The sequence below is a fragment of the Eptesicus fuscus genome, chromosome 12, assembly GCF_027574615.1.
Source record: "Eptesicus fuscus isolate TK198812 chromosome 12, DD_ASM_mEF_20220401, whole genome shotgun sequence".
Lineage (NCBI taxonomy): Eukaryota > Metazoa > Chordata > Mammalia > Chiroptera > Vespertilionidae > Eptesicus > Eptesicus fuscus.
Genome location: NC_072484.1, coordinates 15,399,345 through 15,412,098, shown reverse-complemented (window position 1 = coordinate 15,412,098; position 12,754 = coordinate 15,399,345). Strand labels below are relative to the sequence as shown.

Below are 12,754 nucleotides of genomic sequence, written 5' to 3'. Positions count from 1 at the left end.
ATAATTACACTTCACCAAGATTGGTTGATTGCAATTAAAAAAAAATCTTGTTCAATAGAATAAGTGGTATTTTGAAAAAAGAAATAGTTTCTTTGCTTTCAAGAGGAAGTCGTAAACATTTGCTAGAGAATATTTTCACTGAAAGAATGTCCTGCTGTTATTTTGTTTTCATCATTTTTTTAAAAAATTGGTGTTCAAGATGAAAACAGCAGTGATTTTCTTTTTTATTTAGAAAATAGTGTCCGCTCTTAGTTAAAATAAAAAGACAGTGGAGTAAAATCTGGGCAGTTTGTTTTGCTTTATCTTGGCAGTTCAGTTTTCTTCTTGTGCCTGCCTGATACCAACATGTCTTAGCAGACATTCCTTCTCCTTACACACTCGTTAGGTATTTTGCCATGGAAATAAGTTGGATGAAAAACAGAAATAACTGGGACTCTTCTGCGGGCTTGTCTTTTTAAAGGAGAACAAATCAGGGCCTGTGCATTGTGAATCCGGCTCATCCATTTTCATGTGTCCCGTGAGTTCTGAATTGTCGCCTATCCTTTTCTTTTTTCCATCTTTTCTCCAGTGACTTTTAGTCCAGGCTTGAGTAAAAGGGTCCTGGGGCTGATAGGATTCCCCAGGGAATGTGTCATACTTGCATTTTCCCTGAAGGGAACTTAAATGTAGTATCGTCACCCCCACAACGTGTTCCTTAGTTCCCTATTGTTGGCCTTTCTTACTAGGTCTGTCTTCCTCCTGGGAGCCCATAGGGTACACCCTTCCCACCCCTCTAGGGCTAGTGTTGACTCAGGATTAGGGAAAATATCTTCCATCCCGCCCCTCCACCCTAGATAGACATGAATGAGCCTCTTTCATCCCTCTCCCCTCTTGCCTGTTTATTGCTCCTCATTTTCATTCACAACCTGAGCCACCAAGGCCTTGCCTGGAACTTTCTTTACCTGTTCTGCCCTGGGCTTTGACAGGAGGAGGTGGGGGGCAAGTGGTTTTGTCCAGTCATCAAGAGAAACACCCAGGCCATCATTCTCACATTTTGCATCATTATTACATACTAGAGGCCCACTGCACGAATTTGTGCACCAGTGGGGTCTCTCAGCCTGGCCTGCGGGATCAGGCTGAAACCATCTCTCCAACATCCCTAAAATGTTCCGGATTGCTAGAGGGTGCAGGCCAGGCCGAGGGACACCACGGGTGCATGATCAGGGCCGGGGAGGGACGTGGGAGGTTGGCCAGCCGGGGAGGGACCGTAGGAGGGCTTCAGGGCATGTCCGGCCAGTCTCGCTCAGTCCCGATGGGCCAGACCCCAGCAGCAAGCTAACCTACCAGTCTGAGTGTCTGCCTCCTGGTGGTCAGTGCATGTCATAGCGAGCAGTTGAGTAGCTTTAGCATATCATTAGCATATTATGCGGTGATTGGTTGAACAAATGACTGGACAACTGGACACTTACCATATTAGGCTTTTATTATATAGGATAGCATCATTTTTGTAATTTTATGTGCATCCAGGTTTGTTGTTGTTGTTTTTAGCTCCAATCATGTTTAATTCTAGTGATAAGTATGTCACATTCTTGGCACTTTAGGGAACGAGCATGCCAGTTTCACTAAGAAAATTACCATTCTGTTGCTGACAATGTGTGCTTAGGACAAACGTGCTTACATCTTGTGGCCCGAGGATCTAGACAGCCAATTCCTGCCACCTTTCCCAGCCTTTCCCCAAAGGAAGACACTGCCCTGGACACTGTGTCGATGACAGATGAGCAGGCTGCTGTCCTCACCTCCAGGAATCACGCATGAGAGAGAGAGACACAAGGGCCCAGCTGGTGAACATTTAGAGCAGCCTGTGAACTCATGCCTAGCTGGAGCCTGCTTCCACGGAGCTGTGTCTCAGGCTTCTTGGCTGCCTTCCGTGGGAGAGCCGGGCAGCCCAGTCGGCTTGGCTGTGGTTACAGACCAGGCCTGCATGTCAGTGAACTGAAGCTGTGTGGCCGGGAGCAAGAAGCTGCTGAGCAGAGAGCTACATCACCGGCCCAGCCCTCGAGGCCAGCCCTTTGCTTTGCAGGGCAACAGCCCACATCGCTTCTGCTGCTTATGTGGGGAGTTTCATTGATGGAAAAAGCATCAGAGAACCCTTTTCAGTGCACAGCTCTTGTGGTAGGGTGATAGTTTTGCTGAAACGTAAACCTTCCTCTAATTGCATCCACATGTTTCAAAGTGTGGTCAGTTTTGTGCTTCCAGCATTTTGAGTTTTCTTCTTGTGGCCTGAACAGATCACAGCTATGGAGTCTAAAATTTATTTTTTTTCCCTCCCCCTCCCCCCCATTGGTCTCTCCCCAGCTGTTCCCACCCCCTAGCACATGCCCTCACCCGCCTAGTGTCTGTGTCCATTGGTTATGCTTATATGCAAGCATATAAGTTCTTTGGTTGATCTCTTACCCCTGATCCCCCGCCACTCTCCCCTGCCTTCCCTCTGAGGTTTGGCAGTCTGTTCAATGCTTGTATTATCTCTTTATCTATGGAGTCTAATATTTGATGTGCAAAAGAAACACCCTCCCTCCCAAACTTGATTGTAACAGTCCCTCCAAGTCTCAGCTCTAATACACCTCTTTCTTGAATATTTAAGTCGATAATGATTTCTCCTGAAATTCTGTGGCATTTAAATGTACTACTGTATTTCACGGTCAATCATGTGCTGATTTGTTCTTAGAACAAATATTTAGTAAAAATCAGCTACTCACAGTTCTGAATTAGTGTGTGGAGCTACCTTGGGGAACTTACCCCCAGCTGGTGGGGCATGAAACTGTCCAAATAACTAAACAAAAAGCCTGACATGTGATCTGTGCATGGAAAGTGCATTGTTCAGAGTGGCCTCAATGATGCAGCCATAAAAAATAACCTCCAGCCCTAGCCGGTTTTGCTCAGTGAATAGAGCATCGGCCTGAAGACTGAAGGGTCATACATTCTATTCCGATCAAGGGCACGTACCTCGGTTGCAGGCTCGATACCCAGCCCCAGTAGGGGCGCAGACGGGAGGCAACCAATCAATGTGTCTCTCTCACATTGATGCTTTTCTCTGTGTGTCTTTCCCCCCTTCCTTTCACTCTCTCCAAAATCAATGGAAAAAATATCCCCGGGTGAGGATTAACAAGAAATAACTCCCAAATCTCCATCAGTGACCTGAAAAGCACAAAGGTATTCTCTTTCTCAAGTTACCTGGCCACTGCGATTCACGGGGCTCATTTCTCAGCTGGGGGACCAGTCGCCATCCTGACTGTTGTCACTTGTTGAACAGAGGTAGTTGTTAGGGATCTTGCATTAGCAGCTAGATACTTTGGCCATGAAATTGGTACTTCTGCACAAAACTGACTTAACCACAACTAACTTCTGGTTCCTGCATGAATAAACTACCAGTGTCCACTTATTTTAGTAAATTTATAAACATCTGGAGAGCAGAGACTCAGACTCTACTTCCTAAAAACCCATCCCCTGCTCTGTACCTGTGTTGGGCTCATGGTAGAGATTCAATCGTGTGTTGACAAAGAGTGTTTCTCAATTTAAAATGAGGGTGGACATTTACTTTAGCCAGTTTCTTCTTAAGGTGAAGAAAACTCTTTGTAAATGTCCTAAAGAAATATAGTGGCTTTCTGTTCACCCTTTGCAAGTGGAAAAGGTGGATCGTTCCTCTACTGACATATATATATAATTTTTTAAATGTGGGTGCCCAGTTAGGGAATTTTTAATAAACATTTGGGGCTCCCCCTAGTGGTTCTAGAGCACAGTGCTTGCAAGTTCCCCAGGAGGCGCCAAATTACAGTTGAGGACAAAACAATGAACACATTTCTGTGTATCTCACAGTGTTGTAGTCTTTTAACATTCCCCAAGCATAAGAAATCATTCCTAAATGCTCCATAAAAGGGACATTACTTGCTTTTCCTTATAAATTATTTTTTTTCCTAAATGTGTCACCTTAGTTCCCAAGTAAGGGTAGGGAAGGGCGTCAGGAGGGAGAAGTTCTTTTGAAAAACCCATATTATTGGGAACACACTTGTATATTGTGCAGTCCTTTCGAGGCATATATTTTACTTAAAATTTAGAAAATACTAATTCCTACCGAAAAAAAAGGAAGCCCCAGAAAGTGTTGCCAGGAGATATGCGGACTCCTGGTGCTAAAGTAAATGATTCTGGCCTCAGAGCAGTTGACCGCCCCACCCGCACCTGCCTCCCCACCTCCCTCAGGCCCACAAAAAGGCTTGACCTTTCCTGGCAAAACATTTTCACAATTGCACTGAAATAACTGAGATTTTTGTATGTCTCCCCCATTGGAACGGGAATCCCAGCAGTGAACGCAGGGCATTGTCAGCCAGGGCCGTCGGCGTCCCCATCCCCGGCCCAGAATGGGTCACCCAGTACATCTGGTGTGGGGAGGGAGGGAATGATGCGTGAACGGACAGATGGAGGCGGGAAGGACATGCTCTTGGCTCTGTGCTGCTGTGGTCCCGTGGTCCCACAGGGCATGCGTGTGGGAGAAATGGAGAAAATACTAAGCACAGCCTCTACAAGTCCCCTAACTCGTCACCAGAGCTGGACACTCGGAGACTCACCCTTTCTGTCCTTTCCAGGGGGCTATTACTTGACAAGCGCTTATGGGGCACTTTCTCTGATAAAGAATTTCCAAGAAGAGCAAGCTGCAAGACTGCTCAGCTCCGAGACCAGAGACACCCTGAGGCAGTGGCACAAACGGAGAACCACCAACCGGACCATCCCTTCCGTGGACGACTTTCAGGTATGTGGCCAGCGGCGGTGACAGGGCGGGGGACCTGCTTCCTTTGTCCGCCACCGAGGCTGAGCTGGCTCCCAGGGCACGCAGAGCTCAGGGCGCCTGAGGTCCCTCTTTTGTCAAATCATTCGGCGGAAGAGATATTTTAAACCACCCTCTGACCTTGTTGTTTCACTTCTCTGTTTTGCTTATAGTAAAAAAAAAATATATGTGGGTTTGGCCCAAGTTTTGCTGCCCTTAAGAAAACAAAGTCAAATTAAGGCGGGATTTCTAGCAGAATGTTCAGCATGAATACTGAGCCCTAAGCAGACAGGAAATCAAGGAGGAAGCTCTCCGGCACAGGTGGCAGGTTTCTTATTTCATCAGAAGATTGAGTGGAGCCCTGGCCGGGTAGCTCAGTTGGTTGGAACATCGTCCCAACATGCCAAGGTTTGCGGGTTTGATCCCCAGTCAGGGCACATACAAGAAGCAACCAATATATGCATAAATAGGTGAGACAACAAATCGACGTCTCTCTCTCTCTCTCTCTCTCTCTCTCTCTCTCTCTCTCTCTCGCTCTCTCTCGCTCTTTCTCTCGCTCTTTCTCTCCCTCTCTCTCTAAAATCAGTAAATAAAAATTCGCCCAGCCGGTGTGGCTCAGTGGTTGAGTGTCGACCCAGGAACCAAGTGGTCATGGTTAGATTCCCGGTTAGGACACATGCCCAGGTTGCAGGCTTGATCCCCAGTAGGGAGCATATAGGAGGCAGCCAATCGATGATGTTTCTCTCTCATCATTGATGTGTCTGTTTCTCTATCCTTCTCCCTTCCTATCTCTCTCTCTAAAAATTAATAAAAACATATTAATAAAAAATAAAAAAAAAACACTGACAGGAAATAGCAGGGTTAGGCCCTGAGCCCATCTGGTCTCTCTGAGAGGAGGGGGCGGGTGCAGTAATGCCTTCCCTTCTCCCCTTCCTTTTTCTCCACCCATCCCCCCAGAATGGAAGACCCCAGAATCCCACTGGCAGCATCAGCTCTGGCAGCCGGTCAGGTGCTGCCTGGATCCCTATCTGGAATATTCCATGACTATGAGCAGGTGCCCAGGAATGTGAGATTCCCAAAGAGCTTGTTTCTGAGAGAGGAGAGGCAGATTAGGGTGACAGAAAACTTTACCCGGCACAACAACCCTTGATTTTGCTCATTGTCTATGAAATTACGAGTAAGTCTGCAAGTGTGTTTGAATCATATTTTGCAAATTCCAAGTCATATTATAAAACTCAACTGTGTTTTGTTTCTCTGTGCCATGTGGTGAACTTTTAAGCAGGACAGATTTGTCCATGTCCGCATTCAGATTCACCTTCCTTGCCTTTTCTGAAAATACACAAAGGTACATGTGGTACAAAGTAAGCCCTTCATGGAAAGGCAAGATCTTCAAGTTCTTCTCTAAGGTAGCAGTGTCCTCAGAAATTCCCTCCTGTGTACATACATGTAAAAAGCAAGAACACATACCATGTGTTCCCCTGCCCCTTGGGCTGTTGAAGAGCTGTCCATGTGTTAAGTGGTTTTGCATACACAGGCCCTTGGGATACTGTGATTGCCTGTCCCAGGAGGGGCCTGCTAAGGCTGCCCACCCTCTGAGGAGAGGAACAGAAGAAATAAGAAAAGCTCATTCGTCCATCTCCTCACCTGCCACCAGCCCCTCCTCCCGCCCCCTCTCTCCAGCTGGAGTTTCTAACCTGGAGATCCTCAGCGGCCACAGGGCCCGCTTCCCTCTTCACACTCCCTCCACTGGCCCTGCTTGCCCAGGAGATGGAGCACCTTAACATATAACCCAAGAGGGGAATTGTTAGCACGCAGTTTGGATGTAAAAACAAAAACAGAGACGCAAAACTCCACTTGGAACTCCTAAATCAGGGCTCACAGACACACACACAAGTCTCCTCACCGGAGAAGCAGCACGCAGCAGTGGTGAAGATGCTGGGTCTGGCACTCACTGGCTGTGTGGCCTTGGACAAGTTGCTCAGCCTCTCTGTGCCTTAGTTTCTTCACTAGTCAAATGCAAAAAATGTAGACTTTCACAAAGTCCTCTTCCGGAGCCAGTGAGTAAATGGATACCAAGTGTGTGGGCCAGGTGTCGGGGTGGAGATGGGAGAGGAGGGGGTTGGTAATATCAAGGATGTGTGTTGGCTGAGGTTCTAATTCCAGCATGTCCATTACCAGTGCAGAGCGCACAGTCCTTGCCTCTGATGGAGCTTGCCCTTCCCACATCCCAGTGAGCCCTCATGGTAACCATGGAGACCCTGGAGAGCAAGCACCGCTTCCCTTCACCCCTGAGAAAGTTTAGAAAGGGAAAGAGTTTTAAGCCCGAGAAATCAAATTTAGCTAGGTGTTCTCTGTTTTATCTGGGAACCCCATTCCTAAAGAGGACACGGAAGAAGTTATTCAGGGTCACAGACTCTCAGAGAGCCTGCTATGAGTGTAGGATTCTTTCTGCCCCATCAGGGCTTTGCGTCTGTGATACCGGAGGCGTGTTGTCTTTTGTGATGGCATACACCTGGCCCTGTTCACAGAGCCCAGCCTGCAAACCTCTCCTCTGCGCCCCCCAGCACCGCTCTGCACTCAGTCAGCTCCATCTCCAAAGCCTTTTGGAAGAATGGACATTTTCCTCCTGCTGACTTTTTCCATATTGCACGGAGAGCCATTTGTATTAAGTTGAACCACATACAATCGCCAAATGGTCAAATATTGTCAGTATCCTGTGGTCCAACCCAACATTATTGCCCTCATGAAAAGTCATGCAAAACAAGTCCAGCATGTGCTCTTGTGTCCACGTATGTTACACGTCTCTTCCTGCTGACTCCTGGCTCGGGCTCTTCCGCCTAGTTTGTTTTTCAAGCTGGGAATCCACCCAGTGTTGGGATCTGGCTCACCCTCTTCACCAGGGATTTCTTACCCAGGGTTAATGAAGGACTGACTCAGGGATCAGACCAGCTCAGTGAACTTCCTGCTCCTTATATTTGTAAGGAATTAAAACACAACCACTCAGTCCATGTTGTTGCTCCCCCACTGCCCACGTTTAGCTCAGCCTCTGTGCTTGCACTTGGCGGCCTCGCGTCCTGACGTGATCTTGAGGAGCCGGAGCCTTGCTCGAGGAGTGGCTTGCAAGTTAGACTGCTGCCTCGCATCTCATCATGCTCACTTATGGCTGCTCGTTTCCCCCTTCTCACCCGGCCCCCCACCTCTCTCTTTCCACCTGCAGAATTACCTCCGCGTTGCCTTCCAAGAGGTCAACAGTGGCTGCACGGGAAAGACGCTCCTGGTGCGACCGTACGTCACCACCGAGGACGTGTGTCAGCTCTGTGCCGAGAAGTTTAAGGTGGGGGACCCCGAGGAGTACAGACTCTTCCTCTTTGTCGACGAAACGTGGCAGCAGCTGGCAGAGGACACCTACCCTCAAAAAATCAAGGCTGAGCTGCACAGCCGGCCGCAGCCCCACATCTTCCACTTTGTCTACAAGCGCATCCAGAACGACCCTTACGGCATCATTTTCCAGAACGGGGAAGAAGATCTCACCACCTGCTAGGAGACGCCGGACGCTCCAGTGGTTAGGAACCTCGCCTCCCGCCTTCCGCGTGCTTGTGCTTGAAAAGCAGGCACCTCCTTGGAGACCCCTCGGGTCAGTGACTAAGCCATCCACGGGCGGACTTGACAAAGGGCATCTTTAGCCACATTGCCCAAGCCAGGTAGCTGAGGTTCATGAAACAGGAGGCTTCTCCCTCAGAGATGGAGAGTTGCATTTGATGGTCTCAGTGTCCTAAAAGTGTTTGCTGCCTACCCGCAGCCAGGCTCACAGACATGTGTGTGTGTTTAATAAACATGTAAGGTACAAGCTCTTCTCTTGAATTCATTCAGCAGCAGGTGTCTGGCAGGACTGGCCGATGCAGTGCGTCAAGTACTTCTCAGTTCTGTGGATGGCTTCATCCTTTCACTTTTTTTTCTTATTCTTTCTTGTTGTTTTTGTTTTATTTTACAAAGAGCCTTTGTGTTTTTTATATATTTCATAGAAATTTTATAGCAGTTGCAGGTAAACTGTCAGGATTGGTTTTTAAACTATTTTTGTAACTTTAAAATATTCTATAATTATGCATGTGATTTTAACATTTAATATTCCAAAAGAAATCTCTTGCTGGATTTGAGAGTATTGCATTGTATAAGCCCCTCTTCTGTAACTGGATGTTGCGGCAACTTTGTGGGGAGAGGCTGCTGGATTTCGTAAAGCGATGTATTACTGACACTGGCCACAGAATGCCTTTGGAAATCTGATGTACTGTTACCTTGTTCACGCTCCGTGAGATTGTGCTGTTTTGTGTTTTAACCAAGTGATGCTGAGGATCAGGAGAGACAGGGATGTAGAGAGAGATCGAGAGAGAAATACAGACTCTAACAAAGGACTGAGGAGTGAGCCTGCTGGTTCAGGCTCCTTGAAGGAAGTGAGAAAAGAAGATGGAAGAACCACCTATGCTGAGAATACCATAAATAGACAGTGAGATTTGGCAACGTGTTTTTTTTTTTTTTTTTTATGTTATTTGCCTTTGGAAACAATTTTGAAAGCTCCACGAGGAAAGAAAAAAAAAAAGATAACACTGTTATTTCCCTTTTTAAGTCAAAATTAACGGCATCAAATTGTTTGGGGCAGAGACCAAGTCATGTGTACGGTGACGTTCATGGAGGAAAGTAAGATGCTGTTTGGAAAAGAGTTTGCAAATGCACCAAAAGGCCATCTGCATTTTAAGAATGTGTGGCGAAGTAAACTCATGTTTTGTGAAACTTGGTTGGGGGGTGCTCAAAGTATGAGGGTCTTGTATCCACGTAACACCGGTAGTTGCAAAAACATGTTACTGTTCTGTGCAAAGATGCGTAGGCATCTGACTTGGTTGGCTTTGTACCTTGTTCCTTTGTTAGCTTTTGTGATACATCCAGAACCCACAGCACAAACTGTGTTATACTTCCTTTTGTAAATGACTTTTTTAAATGGAATTTTGCACATAATACATTGTAATACTGTACGATAATCATGTGTGAAAATAATTTTGAAATATTCTTTAGTTGCCTTTTTTCTTTGAGAAGCAGAATATAATTGCGCGCCATATCATGTAATGTGAATCAGAAACCCACGCTGGTGTTTGTGGTTAGATAATCTGCAGAGAGGAAACAGAAGACTTTACCTTTTCAGCAGCTTGTGTACTGACATGAGGCAAAAACCAAGGAGCAGAAGGAAAAGGGTGTTCTGAGCAGAAAGGATTTCCAGTGTTGCCTATACAGTGATGGGTGTGGTTGGACCTAGAGGACAATCGCAGTTAATCAAACGGGCCCTGTAGACCACCTGCCCATTGTTTGGCAACCTCTGAGGTGCCCTGGCTGAGCGTTCGGTGCTCTTGCAGAATCTGGGCAGAGGCTTGGTCTTCTTTGCTGCTATATTCCTGGTGCTTGGAGCCCCGTCTGGCCGTTAGAAGTGCTTGGTAAGTCCTATGTCTGAGCAAACCTCCTAACCCAGTAGGATGAGTACTTCAACACCAGACGGCCTGCTCTTTGCATTTACAAAGAATCAAAAATGACAGTCAACCCATTTAGTGGTCCTCCCCACCTTCCAAGTTAAGGTCACCGAGTTGCTCTTGTCCTTAGAAATCCGTACTCTGCTGACTTAAAGCAAGTCACAGTGTCTGAATGGGAGGCAGTCTCAGCAGCCTTTAGCGAGAGGACAGCGAGATCCAAATAGGAAAAGGTAGTGTGAGCAAAAGAAGACATCACAAGACAGCGCCTGGTGTTGCCATTGGGCAATATTTCCCTGCTAAAATTACAACATCACATGTGTCTTCGCCTTTTCCCCCCACGCAGACATTTCTCAGTTCTTCAAATCGTCAGGAAACAGATTTTGGTAGTTTGGAAGGAATAGAAGGAGAGTAAAAATATACATGCTGGTGGACGGAGAGGAGAATGCATTTCCAGATCTAAAAATGTGTTACAAAAGTTGAATGCCGGCCAGAGGAAAGGATTTTTAAAATAAATCTTGCATGCCCTGCCAAGGATCCCCCCGTGGGGACCCAGAGTAGAAATAGAAACTGTGAATGTGGTTTATGTCATGTGGAAGTTACAGCTTGCGATCTATAAGAAAACACAAGTGGCAGGAAGCCCAGCCGTGAATGCTTTCATTCATAAATGCGCCTGAAGTCCCTGGCCAGCTCTTGCCTCCAGTGACTTGGAATGAGAGAGCACTCGGATTATTCGCCGCACGGCCTGGGTACTCCCCCAAAGCCTGAGAGAAATGTGTCAGTACCTGGGACGCAGGTATTTTGATCATCGGGCAGTATCTGATAGTAAAACCCTAAAAAAACCATGGTCTTTCAGACCATATTCACGATGGTGACTTTGAGACTCATTTACTTAGCCCTGGTCAAGCGGGGGGATCTGAAAATATTCACATCACATTGCAAAATTACAAACAGATACGAAGATATGGAAGGAGGGAGAAGGAAAGTAGCGTTTTATCTCACAGAAGAGGTTCTTGTTGGAGAAGGATCTATTTTTCTCCAGTATCCGAGGACGATCGATCGATCGGCAGTTGACACAAACGTTTGCCACATTAACACCGACTTTGCCAGGAAAGGCCTCGAACATTGACATTACTCAGAAAAGTCTTCTTTTCAATAAAGTGATAACCAAGTTGGGTCCTGAGACCGCAGCTCTGGGGGGGGAGTCTGTGCGGAAGGTCTGGTCCACGTGCGGCAGTTGGAGGGATGGGAATAGCTTCTTCCTTTATTCTGATAAGCTAACATTCCCAAGCGGACTTGGCCTGCATTCTGAGACTCCACATAACAGACACTGAGAATATCATCATGTACATGAATCGGAGATGTCCTTTGACTAAATGCGCTAGAACCACTGCAGTCGGCCCTCGGTGCTCAACCTGGAGGGCGAAGGGGCCACTGACCAGGGGTGGCCAGGGCCAGGCTCAGCTAAGGCTGCAGATTCCCTCCAGGTCTGCCTCTCAGCCCGCCGCGGGGTGAGGGCCTGGGGGGTGGTTTGCACCTCTGTAACAAGCCCTTGGTTTCCTGGGGGAAATAGCACCTCATAGGGAGGCATTTTTTGGCTGTGGCTTCCCTTTCCCCTCATTTAGCTCCACCCCTTCCCTCTCTCTCACTTGTCCCTGACTCTGGAGGGCAGGTTTCCCTCACACTAGTTTTCAATGAGAGCCATTACGAGGCTCTTGGCCAAAGCAGGGCTCTGACTTGCCGCATCCTTTTCACAACCTGTTTCTCTAATTTCAACTAGAGATGCAAAGCTTGAGTCAGGCCCCAATGCAGACACTCCCACCTGCCCATCACCAGGACTGAGTCCACTGTTCCTATTTGGATCCGATTCTCAGCTCTGGCTAATTCTTCAAATCACCTGCAGGTTTTTAAAGTTCCTGAGGCCCAGGCTGCAGACCATCAACATCTCTGCAGATGGTACCAGGCTGCCATAGTTACTGAAACTTCCAAGGTGACCCTACTGTGAAATCAGGCCCGAGAACCACCTGGGTCTTAAGATAGAAACACATCTGTCTAGGGCAGTGATCGGCAAACTCATTAGTCAACAGAGCCAAATATCCACAGTATAACGATTGAAATTTCTTTTGAGAGCCAAATTTTTTAAACTTAAACTTCTTCTAACGCCACTTCTTCAAAATAGATTCGCCCAGGCCATGGTATTTTGTGGAAGAGCCACACTCAAGGGGCCAAGGAGCCGCATGTGGCTTGCGAGCCTCAGTTTGCCGACCACGGGTCTAGGGCCACTAACACCTAACCATGTGTAGGGTCTCCATCTTATTTCTTTATTTTTTTTAATATATGTTTATTGATTTCAGAGAGGATGAGAGAGAAATATCAATGATGAGAGAGAATCATTGATCGGCTGCCTCCTGCAGGCCCCATACTGGGGATCAAACCCAAAACCCGGGTATGT

At 47.1% G+C, this 12,754-nt stretch overlaps 1 protein-coding gene and 1 non-coding gene across 6 annotated transcripts in view; both read left to right on the top strand.

Annotated features, from left to right (window-relative positions):
- The window catches only part of RIN2 (Ras and Rab interactor 2), a 216,870-nt gene extending 207,016 nt beyond the window's left edge, over positions 1–9,854 (top strand). For all 5 annotated transcript variants that reach the window (XM_054723638.1, XM_028144929.2, XM_028144930.2 and 2 more), the window contains 2 exons: positions 4,617–4,780; positions 8,013–9,854. In XM_054723638.1, coding sequence (XP_054579613.1) covers positions 4,617–4,780; positions 8,013–8,336 — 488 coding nt within the window. In that variant the 3' untranslated portion in view covers positions 8,337–9,854. The remainder of the gene's footprint in view (positions 1–4,616; positions 4,781–8,012) is intronic.
- LOC114231462 (small Cajal body-specific RNA 24) lies at positions 3,564–3,692 on the top strand. The gene has a single exon (XR_003617420.2). It is a non-coding gene; the product is annotated as a small Cajal body-specific RNA 24 (non-coding RNA).
- Positions 9,855–12,754: the final 2,900 nt, after the last annotated feature.